The 17,416-nt window shown below is 35.7% G+C and overlaps 3 protein-coding genes across 5 annotated transcripts; 2 read left to right on the forward strand and 1 right to left on the reverse strand.

Annotated features, from left to right (window-relative positions):
- Positions 1–3,919: 3,919 nt before the first annotated feature.
- Positions 3,920–8,649, forward strand: LOC112020124 (transcription factor VOZ1). Its single transcript, XM_065762977.1, is given in 6 exon segments — positions 3,920–4,051; positions 4,808–5,038; positions 5,041–5,063; positions 5,251–5,400; positions 6,955–7,477; positions 7,609–8,649. Coding segments are annotated over 5 exon segments (1,452 nt in total). The 5' UTR covers positions 3,920–4,051; positions 4,808–4,836; the 3' UTR covers positions 8,163–8,649.
- Positions 8,650–9,748: 1,099 nt separating this feature from the next.
- LOC112020125 (transcription elongation factor 1 homolog) lies at positions 9,749–12,799 on the reverse strand. Of its 3 annotated transcripts, none has more exons than XM_065762979.1 (5): positions 12,649–12,799; positions 11,071–11,193; positions 10,468–10,538; positions 10,183–10,204; positions 9,749–10,107 (listed from the first exon to the last, which is right to left on the reverse strand). In XM_065762979.1, the coding sequence occupies exons 2-5, from the start codon at positions 11,181–11,183 to the stop codon at positions 10,047–10,049; spliced, it is 267 nt and encodes an 88-aa protein (XP_065619051.1). In that variant the 5' UTR covers positions 11,184–11,193; positions 12,649–12,799; the 3' UTR covers positions 9,749–10,046. The 3 variants fall into 3 exon arrangements, with proteins under 3 accessions (XP_065619051.1, XP_023908457.1, XP_023908456.1); XM_024052689.2 differs by having other exon boundaries at positions 11,071–11,197; XM_024052688.2 differs by having other exon boundaries at positions 11,071–11,211; positions 12,649–12,796.
- Positions 12,800–14,135: 1,336 nt separating this feature from the next.
- LOC112020133 (zinc finger BED domain-containing protein RICESLEEPER 1) lies at positions 14,136–17,416 on the forward strand. The gene is made up of 4 exons (XM_024052696.2): positions 14,136–14,208; positions 14,679–16,922; positions 17,012–17,087; positions 17,208–17,416. The coding sequence occupies exons 2-3, from the start codon at positions 14,718–14,720 to the stop codon at positions 17,057–17,059; spliced, it is 2,253 nt and encodes a 750-aa protein (XP_023908464.1). The 5' UTR covers positions 14,136–14,208; positions 14,679–14,717; the 3' UTR covers positions 17,060–17,087; positions 17,208–17,416.

Raw genomic sequence — 17,416 nt, forward strand, 5'->3', positions numbered from 1 at the left:
TGAGAAAGAAATAGAAAGTGAAATTTTGAATATTATTATTTTAGAATGTATGTTTAAGGAATGTAAGAAGGGCAAAATAATCTTTTTGTAAGTTTTATCTTAATAATTTATGCTCACACTTTAAAGAATTTCTTGAGAAATCTATCTCATGGATTGAGAGAGAGAGAGAGAGAGAGAGAGAGAGAGATTTCATTAGTTTATATAGAAATTTAGAAATTATTACATGATGAATATTTCCCATTTAGATGGGTATTATGTGCAAAGTAAAACATGAAAGAGAGAAACAATAGGAGAAAATCATGTATAGGAGAGAATCATGTTAATGCTTATGACTTTCCAAAGATGAAGAATAGCTGGATATGGTAGCTGATTGAATCCTATTGATTTTTAATCACCTAAAAAAATCACCTAAAATCATGCTTCCTTATTTTTTGCTTATTTTCTGCTGCTTTGTTTTCTGCACTTTCACTCCCCCTTAAACTTGGCCGTGGATCAAGACAAAGGCCAAGTTTGGTCTTCAATTCTCGAAATGGAAGCTTGGAGAGAGGTTTGGTGAAGATATCTGCAAGTTGGTTGCGGGAAGAAATAAAGTGTGTTTCTAGAGAACCAAGTGCCACTTGTTCACGTACATAATGATAGTCCAACTCAATATGCTTTGACCTGATGACCGGATTAACTGTCATGTGGAGAGCACTGAGATTGTCACCATGTAGTAACGGGGCACGATAGAGTGGAAAGCAAAGATCACAAAGAAGGAAAGATAACCAAGTAAGTTTAGTCGTAGTTGAAGCCATGGAACGATACTCAGCTTCAGCACTAGATCGGGCCACAGTGGGATGTTTTTTTTGCACTCTAAGAGATGCAATTGCTACCAAGAAATGTGTAAAAGCCAGTGGTAGATCAACGGCTAGTGGGACAACTAGCCTAATTAGCATCAAAAAAGACATATAAATCAAGTGTGCTTGAGGCCAAAATACGCATACCGAAATGAGCAGTGCCTTGAACATAATGTAGAATGCATTTAACAAGTTGGTTATAGGCCATGGTGGGATTTTGCATAAATTGGCAAACAAAATTCACACTATAGGAGAGGTCAGGATGAGTGAATGTAATGTATTGTAACCCACTAGCACGGCTATAGTTAGGGCTGTCCAACTTACTCACCCACTGGCCCAAACCTGACCCGAAACTACCAGATTCGACGAATTTGGCAATCGGACTTGGGTCCCGACATTGGCGGGTTGATTTTGGATCTCTCTTTCAAAAACCTGACCTACTTGAAGACCATCAACTCCAGCCTTTTTTCCTAGATTTTCGGCCACATTTTCAGCTATTCTGGTGATTTTTGGCATGATATACACTAGATCTAGTCAAATCGGTGATTTCTCCGCATGATTTGGTGGAAATCTCACTAGATCCGACGAGTTCTCACCGAATCTTGGATGCATTTGGCAAGATCTCACCGAATCTAGTGAGACCTCGTCGCATTTTGGCAGATTCCGGTGATTTTCAGTTTTACTCGAAACCGACACCACCCACTGGCAACCCGAACCAACGAACCCATTGCCGTACACAATTCTTTTGCAGGTTGAAAAACCGCCCACCCGATCTTGAACAGGTCGGTTGTGGGTTAGGCACAAACCCAACCCACCCTACCCGTGGACAGCCCTAACTACGATAATGGGTGGGATTAGGGTACAACTTAGTAGAGGTAAGAATATGGTGACCTTTGGATGGCATAGGAGTGTAGATGGGTTTGCAAGAACGCATTCCACCACAATCAAGGAGGTCTAATGCATAACATGTTTGGGAAAGAAATAGACCATAAGTAGTTCGATGAACTTCTATGCCAAGGAAGTGATGGAGAAAACCCAAGTCCTTGATTGAGAACTCATAACTCAATTGAGAAATAAGCCAATAGTAATTCAAGTAGGATTATCACTAGTGATCACCATATTGTCAACATAGAGAAGGAGCATAAGGACACCATGGCAAGAGTGGCAAATAAATAAACTGGGGTAAGTGATACTACGATAGAACCCAAGTTAAAGCAAGTAGTCACTAAGTCGATCAAACCAAGCTCGAGGAGCTTGTTTGAGACCATAGAGGGCACAACTTAGTTGACACACATAGTTAGGGTGTTCGTAATCAGTATAGCTTGGAGGTTGTTGCATGTAAACTGGCATAGATAAAAAGCCGTGCAGGAATGCATTTTTAACATACAGTTGATGAATTTCCTAGCCTTTAACAACAGTAAGAGTAAGAATAAGTCGAACGCTAGCAGGCTTAATAACAGGAGAAAATGTTTTTGAGAAATCTACACCATTAACTTGGTTGAACCCTTTTGCTACTAATTGAGCTTTAATACATTCAAAGGAGCCATCAGCTTTCAACTTTGCTTTTATAAATCCACTCACAACCTACCACATTCATATCAGGTCTAAAGGGAACAAGAGTCCATTTTTTATGCACTGCAAGGACAGCTAATTCCTTATCCATGGTTGCTAACCAACCAAGGTGGCGTTTAGCAGCAGTGATGGTGCATGGTTCAATTGGGATTGCATGAGAGTGGTGTGCTACATGGAGATAAGGGTACTTAGGATTAGGCTTGCGAACCCCAGCCTTGGGCTGAGTGAGCATTAGATGATCTAGTAAGCTTGATGGAGTAGAGAGGGCAGAAAATAAGGAAGCATGATTTTAGTTGATTGAATCTTATTGATTTTCAATCACCTAAAATCATGCTTCCTTATTTTTTGCTGTCATGTTTTCTGCACTTTCACACTTGTCACATTATCAAATACCTTCACAATTGATCAAATTGAAACATGTTAAGGTTTTTTTTTTTTTGAGAAGAAATCATCACAAGGAAATTAATAGGTGTAAGTAATTATGTGCATTTGATATCGCTTGCTGAAAACTGAAAACAATAAAAAAATAATTTTCGGTTATTGTACACACTCACAAAAAACTGTTTATTGCCTTAATATTGTTCATGTCTCATGAACAATGCAAGAGGCGCTAGTAAAAAAAAAAAAAAAAAAAAAAGAAGCCAAACGCAAGTGTGAATACAAAATGCAAACCAAAGGGACACTAAGCACACCACAAGGGTGGTAATTGTAACAATCATTTTTAATTCTATTGTGTTGGTAGAAAAGTTTAAATATATAGACTATTTTATGAGATCAATTAATATGCTTTTGGTTTATGGTAACTAAAAAAAATGCAAAACAACATTTGATCTAAAAAGATCCTCAATTAACGGGTTAGAAAGCAAAGTGTGAGAAAAATCTTGCAGACAACCATGATGGGAATTCATTAACCCTTTCTGATCTTCAAAGACATTGCAATTGCATATGTCCTAATCTTTGATTAATGTCGAAAAGGCCATCGACATCTCATTAGAGAGAAAAAAAAAAACAAAAAAACAAAAAAAAAAGGAAAACTAAAAGATAACGATGTCTCAAAGAACAGCAATTCAGCCAATTTTATCATAAGACGCACGAAAGCCCCAACTCCAAACTCTCATGCTGATAAGTGGACCAACAAAGCTTGACAAATTTTGCTAATTATTACATTTAATAAAATAAAAAAGACAGGTAGTAGTACTATGAATGAAAGTTTGAGGTTGAAAATGAAAAGGCACAAAAATTACGGGCTGGATGTCTGACAGATCATCACCTTTCCTTATCACCCCAACCAATGAAATTGAAAAACCAATCAAATTCCCAAAACAGCCCCAACCCACCACCCTTTATATCAGTTACAACACGAAGTCTCAACCAGTAATTTTCTCAAATCCCAAGGGCAAATAATAGCAGTAGTAGTAACAAGCCAAGAATAAATGCTACTACTTTAGCTTTTGCCGCGTCCACATTGCTTGCTCCCATAGCAGAGGAGAGGACTATGTTGTAGTGTCAAGTGTGTGTTGTTACACTCTCTCCCACTGTGCATAATTTGTTTTTTTTTAAGAAAAAAATAGCTTTTTGATTAGGATAATAGGTATCAGAAAATTTAAAAAGAAAAAAATAAAAGAAAGAATGAAGCTTTGGCGGTGAGCATCTTTTTTTTTTTTCTTCGACCAGTCTAGTCTTCTCGAATATTTTGCTTTTTCTCTTTTTTTTCTCTCTGTCTCTTAAAATTTCCTAGCACTTTCATTCTTTTTTATAGTTATATTTCTCAGAGCTTGAGAGAGGAGAGAGAGAGAGAGAGAGAGTCTGTGAGAGTTGGATCTCTTCTGAATCAAGTTTTCAACTCCTTTTTTTTTTTCTTTTTTCTATAACGATCAGCTAAAGGGTTCTCTCTGTATCTGGTATATTACTTTTTTTTTTTGTTTTTTTTTGTTTTGGATCATATCTGTGTTAATATATGTTTATTGCTGTATTCAGCTAAATTCATTTCAAATTTTGGTGTTTTTCTTTTTAAGTGAATTTCTGTTAATTTTGTTGGTTTTTTTGGTTACTAAATTTTGAGTTTTTTTTTCTTTTTGGTGGGTTGGTTTTAATCAATTAGCATCTTTTCTACAGAGAATTACTTTACTATTTCTTGGATTTTTTTTTTTTTGTAAGTTGTGCTAATCACACATATGTCTGATTTGAAATGATATGGGGTGTTTAAGAGTGTTTGTTTTTGGGGTGAAATGGACTAACTCCACCCCCCCCCCCCCCTTCTCTGTCTCTGTCTCTGGGGATTTATGTTTATCATACTGATAAATATGCTTATAAATTGTGTGTAATTGGGTTGCTCTTTTGGTCTAAATTTTCATTGGTTTTGATATGAAATTGGGTTTGTTTTGTTTTGTGGATTGCAGGGCTTTGTAGTGAGAGAGGGGTTTTTATAATGGGGAAGGGTTCAAAGAGCAATTGTAGGTCTGCATCACATAAGCTATTCAAGGATAAGGCGAAGAACCGGGTTGATGACCTGCAAGGGATGTTCATGGATTTGCAGTTTGCTAGGAAGGAAAGTCGCACGGTTGATGTTGCTGTGCTTGAGGAGCAAGTCCATCAGATGCTGCGTGAGTGGAAATCCGAGCTCAATGAGCCTCTCCAGCTTCATCTTTGCAACAAGTTAGTATTTGTATTGAATTCGTTAACTTTTTTATTTATCTTGGAGTACATATATAAATTTGTATGTAATATATGTATATGTATTGCAACAAGTACATTGTGTGTGAATTAAGAATTTGTGATATTAATGCTTGAATATTGATTGGCATGATTGTGAAATCTTTGGTCTTTGTGTGATAATGTATAGGGTGGTAGTCTTGGGTCGTTCTCCTCGGATATCTGTCGTCTATTGCAGCTTTGTGAGGAGGAAGATGATGCCACTAGTCCATTAGCTGCCCCGAAGCCTGAGCCTAATGATCAAAGCGTGCAGGTTGGAGGTGATGTGGTCTTTCAAGAGGTAGGTTTTCTGAACTTTATGATGACCCTTGTTATGTTCTGTATGTTTTATGTGAGTTTTGCTGATTACAAATTTAAGATCAGATTGGATTTGTTAATATGTGACTTTGGATGTAAGACATTAATTGGACTATGAGATATAAAAGAAAAGGGAGGGCTAAGGGCTTGCTCTCTTTTGATCCTGTTTAATAATTAAGATCTTTAACATTATGATAGCTGAACATTGGGATGGCAAAGGTGGAGCAGGTTGGGATGTGCGGGGTGAGGTATTTTGCCATCCTTAACTAGATGGTGTCGGTGTTTATTAGAGTATGAGTGATGAGAGAGAAGAGGGAGGTGCGAAAGTGAGAGTATGGAAAGAGAGAGAGATGACATCTTTGAGCGATGGTTATAAGATGTGTATAAATTATATATATAAATAATTAAATTAAGCACATACACTTGGGTGGAATGGAATAGGCAATATTCCTGCCACTGTGCCCCCCTCTTCAAGGCGGGAAAACCAGCTCAGGGTGGGGCTGTTTTTCATTTCTATATTGACATTGACTTTTTGATGAGGTATTGAAGACTTGATGTTTTTGTGCTGCATTTCTTAGCAGCCTCAGTGATATGATTATAAAGGCTCATGCTCAATGAACTGAGATGTGCTTCAACTTGCTTTTTTTTTTCGAAATGAAGCTTCAGCTTGTTTTAAGAATTTCACTTTCGTTGGTTTTGGCATATTAATAGGATCAAGTAGGTGTGTGGATATAATCTGGTAGTTATCAAAAGTGGGATTGTTCAATATAATATCATTTAAAGCTTGATAGTTGTTCATGCCTAATTTGGAGGTTCCAACTATAGGGAAACATGGGGAATTGGACAATTTCAATGACACTAAGGAATAGAAGTTATGAGAATAATATAGTGGAGAAGAGCCTTTACAACGATTATTCGTTTTCTTGTGCTTTAATAAATGAGATTGACCTGGATGTGCCTGCCTTTTTTTTTTTTTTTTTTTTTTTTTTTTTTTTTTTTTTGTTTCGGTGGGTTGGGGGGGGGGGGGGACATGTGGCAATAAGTGGGACCTAGTTAGCAGGCCTCACTGACCCTAGGGCGTGGATTTTGGTTTGGCTCACCATATTGGAAAGTTCGACCTTCATAAAATGCTATCATAATGTGATTGAAATAATTATCTGTGCAGGTTCCTAGATCTGTCACTCAAAGCATTTGTTTTCATTCCTGGATTTAAGGTATCATTGTGTGGAATGCTTTTAACTTGCTTAATACTATACTGGTGAACCTAGTACTATAGTAGTTTTTTTTAATCCTTCCAATGAAAAGAAATCACTACACATTATATAAGGGGGCAGAAAATTATGCTGTAGGTGAACTCTTTTAGCTAGCATATTTATGCTTTGGTTTTTACTGTGATTGTGTTCTATTATTAATATTTTCCTTCTTAAGTTTCATCATATACATTTTTTTATATGTTTACCAATATTATTTTCTATTGCAATACGTCACTAGGTTTGAAAATGAGCATTCACTGATAATTGTAATTGATATGTTGCAGGGATTTAATGTGAATCAGGGGCAACAGGACCATAGTTTTCCATTTATTGGTGAATGCAAAAATCCCTCTTCAGAAGTTCGTGATATGACAGTTAATAACTTGGAAGGGGCTACTCAGGTGGACTATAATCAGTTTGATTTGCAACCAGATTTTGAACACAGCTTCTATTCTGGTATTAATGGTACGGGTTTGTCTGCGGAGGATGCAGTTCCTCATACTTCTAGCTATCTCCCAAGTATATGCCCTCCACCTTCTGCTTTCTTAGGCCCAAAATGTGCACTTTGGGATTGTCCAAGGCCTGCTCAAGGCATGGAATGGTGTCAAGACTATTGCAGTAGCTTTCATGCTGCTTTAGCATGGAATGAAGGTCCACCTGGCATGGGTCCTGTTCTAAGACCTGGAGGCATTGGCCTCAAGGATGCTCTGCTTTTTTCTGCTCTTAGTGCAAAGGCACAAGGAAAAGATGTTGGTATCCCAGAATGTGAGGGAGCTGCAACTGCAAAGTCTCCATGGAATGCGCCTGGTAGGTTTTATTTTTTCCTTATCCTTTCTCAATTTGTTACTGGTCATTTATAATAGTTGGAACCGAGTACATTCTAAACTCAGATGACATTCTTTCTAAGTTGAATAGTTAATTCTGCTATATGCTTGCAGAACTCTTTGATCTTTCAGTTCTGGATGGTGAAACAATTAGGGAATGGCTCTTTTTTGATAAGCCTCGAAGAGCATTTGAGAGTGGGAACAGAAAGCAAAGGTCGCTGCCAGATTACAGTGGGCGTGGTTGGCATGAGTCAAGGAAGCAAGTGATGAATGAATTTGGAGGCCTGAAGAGATCCTACTATATGGATCCACAACCACTTAACCATTTTGAGTGGCACCTCTATGAATATGAGATCAATAAGTGTGATGCTTGTGCTTTGTATAGATTGGAACTGAAACTTGTTGATGGGAAGAAGAACTCCAAAGGAAAGATAACCAATGATTCAGTTGCTGATCTGCAGAAGCAGATGGGAAGGCTCTCTGCTGAATTTCCATCTGATAATAAGCGCTCTGTGAAGGGGAGGGCCAAGGTTAATGCAAAGGTTGGTGTTGGAAGCACTTATCCCGTTCCAAATCGAATGGCACCAACAAATGGGACATATGAGTATGGGGTAAACACACCGTATGATTATCTTGTGGACAATATAAATGAATATTACCTGACATAATCGAGGAAACTTGGATGGATGTAGAACAAGCTGCGTGCTGTTTAGTTACATTAGGCGGTCTTGGAATTTATGTTTTGCACTTTTCTCGTCAGTCGTTTGGTCTTCAATAACATGAAACAAAGCTCATTATTTTTGCCATTTGGAGAATTGTGAATAGCTCATTCTCACATGACGTGCTGTATTCGACTTTCCCAGATACTGGAGCTTATTTCTAACTTCTGGAAGATGGTGACAAACAGGGAAAATGGGTGCGCCTTACCCTATCCCATTTTTCTAACTAATTGTGATATGTTGAACGCTAGAGACCATTTACTTTCACCAATACTGGAATAGGTGGATGCATATTATTGCTATAATATATGTCATATTATGTGTTTTTGAAGTTAAGCCAATGATATTAGTCCTTAGGCAAGCCACTCAAAAGGCAGTCTGCAACATGTAATGTGGAAAGTTGCTGCTGGTATATAATATTTATCTATTTAGCCGATGTTGAAGGATCGCTCTTTAGTTTTCTTACCATGATGATCATTCAAAAATTTAGTTTTCTTACCATGAGCATTCAAAAATTTGTAGATGAATGTCATTTTCAATGTTACTGTTGGTCTCTACAATACATGGAGAGGGAGTTTGCCTCTTATGACTGAAGTATTAAATTTTGGCATGTATCACCATCTGGAATTTTGCTACTAGGTCAAGAATTTCACTTTCCTACTATGTAATCCAGTAATGTAGTCTTAGATCAGGTTACTTGCAAAAGCAAAAACACTGATGCAACTTCGTTTGTTTTGATAGAAAACACACAATGTTTTCTAGAAAATAACCAATTTTCTGGAAAGCAATTTTCAGAAAGATGACTTGTTTTGTTGATGGTCAATAAGAATTGTATTGGAAGTTACAGAAACTCTCCATGTACACAGGAAGTGTACTGAACTAAAGGAAGTTTATGAATAGCAAAAAGTACATAATATAAGGAGAGCGAGAAAAACAGTTTTAGATCCACGAGAGTGCTCTTCTCGTGAAAAGTTTTTGACGATTTCACTCGCTCCAAATAGTCCACCACAAGCACAATGATATGCCCCCCATATAATTGTTGCCCGTGACGACTAAAGCTCCCTCCTCCCCAACACGCCAACAGCTCCACCATGTGCTGTGGCAGTACCCAAGAAGTGCCAAACAAACAAAACTCCGAAGGTAGCTTACATGCAATGAATGAGCAATGAATGGTCCACCTATTTTTGAGAAAACTTTATGAATTTGAAAAAATGAGTTGAAAATCATTTTTTTGGTGACTGGCTCTCTCAACTTATTATCTTACTAAATGCAAAGATCCATTGATAAAGCCCACAGATTGGAATAGCTCAGCCCTGTAAGTTTCCGATAACTTGAAGAGACTAGATAAAATATTTGAAAAATTGTTTCCCCGCAAATAAAGAAGAAAATTTCACCATATCAAACACACGAATGCTGTAGCTTACTTGAAAAAGGACCCTACAACAATTCATTTTATAAACTGAATGCCTAGCTGCAACTTTGGCACAGAAGATCAAAAAGCAAGGTCCCTCAATTCAGCATTGAAGAAGAGAACAAAAAGTAAACCAGAAACTCTCATACATTACGTAATCACATTACATTGGCATATGAAAATTACATATTTCAGAGCAAAACATTGGAATACTTTATATTTGGATAGCATATTTGTAAGACAGTTTCCTTGATGTTTTGCACAAATTATTATCTCTTAATTCCCATGCATTAGGGGGTCCTACTTAAAACTACAATACTGCTTGCAGAAATAGATGCGCACTGCTTCCATCAAGATAGTTGCTGGCTTGAAATTTAATATATATTCCTACACAGCTGTTATTCCAGTGCATCAGTTCTCCTTTAGGCACCGTCATCCTCAAGGGTGTTAACCCGTTCACATTCATCAATCCATTCACTGTATCTGCAATCACAACTTCAACATAAGAGAGAGAGAGAGAGAGAGAGAGTGAGAGAGAGAGAGTGAGAGAGCACTTACATGTCTATTGGCTCAGACAAAGCTGCACATGCAAGGGAGAAAATGTGTAAGAATCAGTTCAATTATAATTCTCAATAATCTCTTAGCAACAAATAAAATAAAATCTCAGTATTCACCATGCCTTTTTAGCTTTCTATTCCCCCTACCATCTCTAATAAATTTATGAAATTGAAAAGGGAAGCACTGTTACATGTGGTAATTTCATGATAAAAAATGCTGTCTTGAATTTAATCTACTCAAAGAATATCACTTTATAAATGGCAAAGCAATGCTTTGACAAATTACCTGTGACGGTGGTGCTAAAGCTCTCTTGGCATATTCTGCACGAGGCTTCCCCAATCAAGTTCTTCATATCACTGAAACCAGATAAATTCCAAAAGTAAGAATAAAAACGTGCACTCCACAACATCAACATATGGAATTGACCTTATACATGCTTGTTCACATGACCTTCCACTAGCACATAATCAGCCATATGCAATCAATTTTCATTGGACGTGTGCGCATGTGGCCTGAAAAGGGTCGGAGGTGTGGTGGCGGCATCCCTATCCATGGTGCCAACAAGGCATCCCAAAGAAGGGTATATCCAACTGACCCTAGGTGAATGTAGTGCGATTACATTCAAGTCAAGGAATTGAATGACAAGAACAATCACATTTACCAATTACTACTCATCCTTATCTATTTGCTGCAGTGGTGTGGTACAGAAAAATAATGGCAAACACGACATACTAACAGAGAAGTACAATTTGTTTAAAAAAAAAAAACTACTGATGTCCATCAGTTCCCCACTAGTCACTTTGAGATAGTTGGGCCACTGGTACTTTAGACATTCCTTTACACATATGATCATCATACAGCATACAAGAAAATCACATATATACTTACATTCGGCATTCAACACTTGTGCCATGGTTGCAGAAAGGACAGCTGAAGACAGTGTCAAGCTTGTCCATTCTCTTCTTAGGTGGTGGCTTTGTTTTTGCTTTCCTCTTCCCCATAGCTCAAATCCTTCCTTCAATACAAAACCTTTTTATTTAAAGCAAAGTCAGTTTATAATCAATACACAACAACCAAAACAACAGAAACAACAACAACAAATAAAGCCTTAGTCCAAATAATATGGGGTTATAGATTAAGCACACTTACATCAATTGCCAATATATATATATATATATCTCATATAGAGATGAGTTCAAGTTACACCTTGTGTAACTTTAGTAAAGTTACACATTTTTTACACCGTAGATTCATAAGAGATCTAACGGCTAAAAAAATATCATCAAATGCTATTGGTTTTCACCTCATTCATAATTAATACTAGCATTATCTCTCTCTTCTTATATTAATTTGAACCAATTTCAAATGTGGGTTAAAAATGGGGAAGCGTCTCTGTTTTCTTTAAAGTGTCTTCTTCTTCTTCAAAGTAATAATTGCTGGATCAAGAAAAATCTCTCCCTCTCTTGCAGACACAAAGAGTTACATCCACGCAATATGCACATACAAGTGGGATCATAACAGTTAACACAAACACAAAATAAAATATGCTAAGGACCACCAAGCTTCATATCCTTATATTGGATCTGGAGGATTTGATATAGATTTGATAACTGGAGGCATATATAATTTCCCTGAAAAATCTAAATGTAACCAAAGCAGAAAACAAAAAAAAAAAAAAAAAATGCCAATCCAGTTGATAACATCCGTTTTTTGCAAGTTGTTAAAATGGCAGTATGCCCTTTAATCAAGTGAAAAACAATAAATAAGGAGAGAGAGAAAATGCTAGTATTAATTATGAATGAGGTGTAAACCAATAGCATTTAACGATATTTTTTTAGCCGTTAGATCTCTTATGAATTTCCGGTGTAAAAGATGTGTAACTTTACAAGAGTTATACCAAGTATAATTTAAACCCATCTCATATATATATATATATATTGCTAATAACAATTTTCTCAAACTTTTGCAATACCGTACTCTTCAAACAAATACAAGATTCAACACTGACTAATATATACCTAATCAAGAAACAATTTTTTGCTTAATCCACGGGCAATACAAAACCTACCCTTTTTTTTTTGGCTGAGAGATTAAACGAAAACATAAAAGAATGATTATTAAACATAATAATGCAATCAAATAAAAGCCCTAGAATATAACTAATAAAATCAGATTCTAGGTCAATTAAATTGTAAAAATTATACTGTTTGGTTCCTAAGAAATTTCCTAAAACATATATAAAAAACCCATGAAATTAAACTTCGCAAATAATTTATCGGAAATTTAGTAACCTCTTATCAATGCTTAGACATAATTATTTAAAATTTCAATTGCAAAAAAACAAAGAAGAGAATATATGAAATTAAAGATTTTCTACTTTTCTATCCGATTCCCTATATTTCTCGGGAAACAAAAAGAGCGTAACAGAAAAGAAAATCAAAAGGAAAAAGGAAAAAAAAAACGTACCGACAAGCTGACGAGTCTGATTTGCGAGTTGATCAGAAACCCTAAGATTTCACACACAATGAATGAGAGAGAGAGAGAGAGAGAGAGAGAGATTTATGGGTGCAAGATTGTAGATATTTTGTAGCAAGTGAATGGAAGAGTAAACCCTTTAGGTCAATAAAAGGAGGAGGAAAAAAATAAAAACAGAGAAAATACTTTTTCTTTTCCAGGTGTAAGACGGAAACGGTGCTATATAAAACGGCACCGTCTTATGAGGATACTTACACAAAACTTAATTTATTTATTACATTAATTTTTTAATTTAAGTTGTATTGGTCCTTAAAGTTTTTTATTTTATTTTATTTTATTTCAATTTAATATTCTCTTGTGTCAAGATGAGTCAACCTACCAATTATTTATGACTAATAATACTTATTAAATAATAATATCTATTAAATGAAGCATCAAGCATCTCATAAATATTTTTTATTTTGTAAAGTGAAAAATAATAAGAGTTTTATAGTTTGATGGGTTGATGCCTTTCATTATTTTCAACTAAAACATCTAAGGTTTAAATTCTCTTACTCACACTATCGAATTTACAACTATTGAATTTAAAAAAGAAGAAGACAAAATTACATCTTTTAAATCTGAGTTAATTATTATGCCGATTAGTGTTTTGTAATACTAGAAAAACCATTTAAATAAAAATAAATATTTTAATAAAAAAGACTAAATTAAACTCCGTCAATGACTAATCAAAGAGGAAAAAATAAAGAGAAGCACTATATCATCCACTAAACTCACTAGCCATTGAAAATGTAAAATCAACTTGCATAACATTTGCCAACACAGTGTTTGATCTAACAAGGGAACAAAAAATACATCACACTCAAAATAAATCAAAACAAGATCATGGCTACAATAAAAATCAAGCACACATAACATTTGACTTCTTACTATGTTAGCAAATTGGCCACATAAAACTCAAAATTACTTGCCCAAAAAAAAAAAAAAAACCAACTTGTTGGGTGTTCTTGTTCGTGAGTCTATCTAATCGTCCAATCGAAGATTTTCTAATTGACAAATAATGCTTGTGCTCTCCCTCACTTAAAAACATCTATCATTAATTTCCATCCATAAAAACCTTGATTCTAGCTATAGCCCTAGCACTTGTCTCCTTAGCAAGCAAATCCATCATCTTCTCATTTTAGCTCAAATCATTATTAGATCCATTCATAGTCATACTTTAAAAATAAAATAAAAGTTAGGGTATTAAATTGATTTATTTATTTAAAAAAAACCATACTTCTTAGTTTTTACCTATAGTATAATTTCTTTAAGAAAAACTCATAACTTTCTTTATTGATTTAATTTTCAGAGTTTAAACCAAAACGACATCGTATTGCGTAGGCGCCAAAAAGAGAAATCCCAATAGAAAATTGCCGCTCACATGAAGAGCAGGGTATATAAAGAAATAGAACATTTCTAATAACAAACCCCTCTGCTCCAACACAGTATCCCACCGTACCGATCATTTACTGCCTAATCGAAATCCCAGCGTCAACAAAGCTATTTACTGTAAGTAAATTCTCTAACGATTTCGCTCTCTCTTTATTTTCTCTTTCAGTCATACTGATTTTTAGCTCCTAATGCATATATGAAAATTTAACATTTTTGCATTTAAATTATGCTCAACTTTTAGTTATTTACATGGGCCTAACGATGGATGCCAATGAAGGCATTATTAATGTTAAGTTTAACGAGGATGTGATATACGATAAGAAACCAAAATAAAGAATCCAAATGGTGTTAATAAGGGACAGCTGTGTTGTGTTCTAAAATCAATCATACTAATTGATTTTTAGCTCCAAATATTGTTTCGTGTTTTTTGTCTGTTCAATCAAGTTATAGCACATTCTATGCGTTTATCCTTTGTGTATAGTATGTGTCACATTTTGCAATTCAATAATTGTTATTTTTTTCTTAAATCAATGTTGTTTTCTGGGCAATTTTTGATTCGGGATTCTCACAAAAATAATCTCATTTAGAATACAACATTCAAAATTTTTCGACACGTGGGTGGCCTAATGGATGCCAATGAAGATGCTAATGAAGGCATTAATCTTGAGATTAACGAGGATGCAAATGAAGACATTAATCTTAAGGATAATGAGGATGCTAATGAAGACATTGGTCTTAAGGTTATCAAGGATGCTAATGAAGGCATTAACCCTAATGTTAATGAGGATGCTAATGAAGACATCAGTCTTAAGGTTAACAAGGATGCTAATGAAGGCATTAGTCTTAAGGTTAAGGAGGATTCTAATGAAGACATTAATCCTAAAGTTAACGAGCATGTTGATATTTTAAAAGAAGATTTGAATCCAGCCGTGAAGAATCTGAAGAGGACTTATGCGGCTATGAATGGCTTTATAGAAATAACACTTTCAAATGGTCTTAAGAAGGCACAATGTGTTCATTGCGAGGAAAAATTTGTAGTGGAGCCTGGTGATGATGGTGGTACAACTCAATTCAAGAGGCATGTGCAACAATGTGAAGGTTGTGAAGAGACCACTAAGAAGCGTTTGATTATGTCTTATAAGACGTGTAGAATTAAGAATGACAATGTGCGCATACTTAAGAATTTTAATTTCGATCAAGAAAAGGTGAGAGAGGCAGCTGCAGGGATGGTGATTGGGAATGAGTGCTTGTTTAAGATGTTTAAGAGCAAAGTTTTCAATTTGTTTGTGAATTCTTTTAATCCAGAGTTTGAGAGAATATCACCTAGAATTGCAAAAGGTGATTGTCTCAGAATATATGAGGATGAGAAAGAAAAGTTGAAGGAATTGTTAGAGACTGTTGATAAGTTGAGCCTTACAGCAGAGTTGTGGCATGTGAGTAATAAAACAGTTTATGTGTGCCTCACTGGACATTTTTTTGATTCTGAGAAGAAACTGCAAAGGCGCATATTGAGCTTATGTGATGTGCCATCTCCACGATCTGGACTTGCTATTTCTGATGCTATTTTCAAGTGTCTGCTGGATTGGGAAATTGAAAATAAAGTGTCTTCAATTACAGTAGATTGTTCATCAGCTAGTGGTGCTGCTTTGGATCATTTGAAGCATAGAATTGGCTCTCATGGAAAGCTTTTATTTGGTGGTAAGGTATTTCATCAGCGTTGTTGCGTACATATCATAGATCTCATGGCACAGAATGGACTTAATGAGATTCATAATTTCGTGGACAACATACGTAAAAGTGTTAGATATCTGCGTTTATCAAAAAAATGCCTTCTCAAGTTTACTGAAATTGTCAAACAGTTGCATATGCCTTCAAAGAAATTGATTCTAGATGATTCTGCATGTTGGAATGCAACATATTCTATGTTAGTGGCTGCAATGGAGTTTAGAGAAGTATTTTCTAGATATCAAGATGGAGATCCAGATTACACCTGGCAGCCTACTTCAGAAGACTGGGAAAGAGGTGAACAGGTTTGTCAAATTTTAAAAGTTCTTGTTGACATAAAAAAGGTCTTTTTAAGAAGTGAAAATCTAACTGCAAGGGTACTTATGAAGGGTATATGGAAGATAAGAAAAGTTTTGAGTAAAAAATCAATGGCTGAGAATCCTTATTTGCGGGCTGTGGTTCTTAAAATGAAAGGGATTTTTGACAAGTTTTGGGGTGAACTTCCCTTGTTGATAGCTTTAGCTACAGTCTTAGATCCAAGACTTAATATGAACTTTCTTGAGTTTTGGTTCCGAGAAAACTATCCAGAATTTGAAGCTAAAAGAAAAATTACCTATGTTCGTGATGCCTTATATGAGCTTTTCAATGGCTATGTTGTCAGTCAAGTTTCAAGCAACAGTGGACAGGGTATGCATGGAGATGGTCCAAAAGGTTGTTCTTCTAGTGTCTGTGTTGATACTGAAGATGATGAGACACCACTATCTTTCTCGGACTCGTTTGAGCTTTGCATGGAGCAACGCACTGCTGGATCTGATAAGTCTGAGTTAGACATGTACCTGGAAGAAGGATCCTGTCACAGAGCGTTGGGATCTTGTTGCAGTGTCTTGGAGTGGTGGAAAGCCAGAAGTTATGGCTACCCTATTTTGTCCAAGATGGCATGTGATATACTGTCAATACCTTTTGGTGCAACTTCAAGGTCTTCCTTGGGCACTCTGCACAGACTTGTTGATCACTATCACGCATCTATGTCAAAGGAGATGGTGCAGGCATTGAGTTGTGCAGCAGATTGGTTAAATTGCTCTAATGGAATTAAAAGTTCCCCAGATGTTAGTATTTTCTTTTTCGATATAAAAAATTAGTTAAGGTCACATACTGTAAGTATTTTAAATCTAATGGTTGTTGCTTCCCTTTGCAGTATGAAAAAAACTTTGTCAAAGAGATATGGCTACCTTGGGGATTATAGTTGTTTGCAGGCCCATGATGAAACTTCTGTATGTCTATTTCATTCTTCTGAATGCATCATTTATTTTATTTTATTTTATTTTTATTACAGCACCAATATTTAATGACATAATATGCATAACTATACTCTTAAATTTCTGCTGTTGCAGGTAAATCAGTTCTGTTATTGTGGAGGGTGCTAGAAGTGATTGCTTGTGTTCCATTATCTTCATTTTGTAGGCATAGGATGATGGCATATCAAATTTAAGTTGTTTACGTCTTCTTTGGCATTTGGTGAATTGGTGTTGTGTCTAATCCGTTACATTTAATTGTAAAACCTTTATTATATATACAATCTGTTTCTGTTCAATTATTTTTA

This window comes from Quercus suber, unplaced genomic scaffold (genome assembly GCF_002906115.3).
Source record: "Quercus suber isolate HL8 unplaced genomic scaffold, Cork oak 2.0 scaffold_484, whole genome shotgun sequence".
In the NCBI taxonomy this organism is placed as follows: Eukaryota; Viridiplantae; Streptophyta; class Magnoliopsida; order Fagales; family Fagaceae; genus Quercus; species Quercus suber.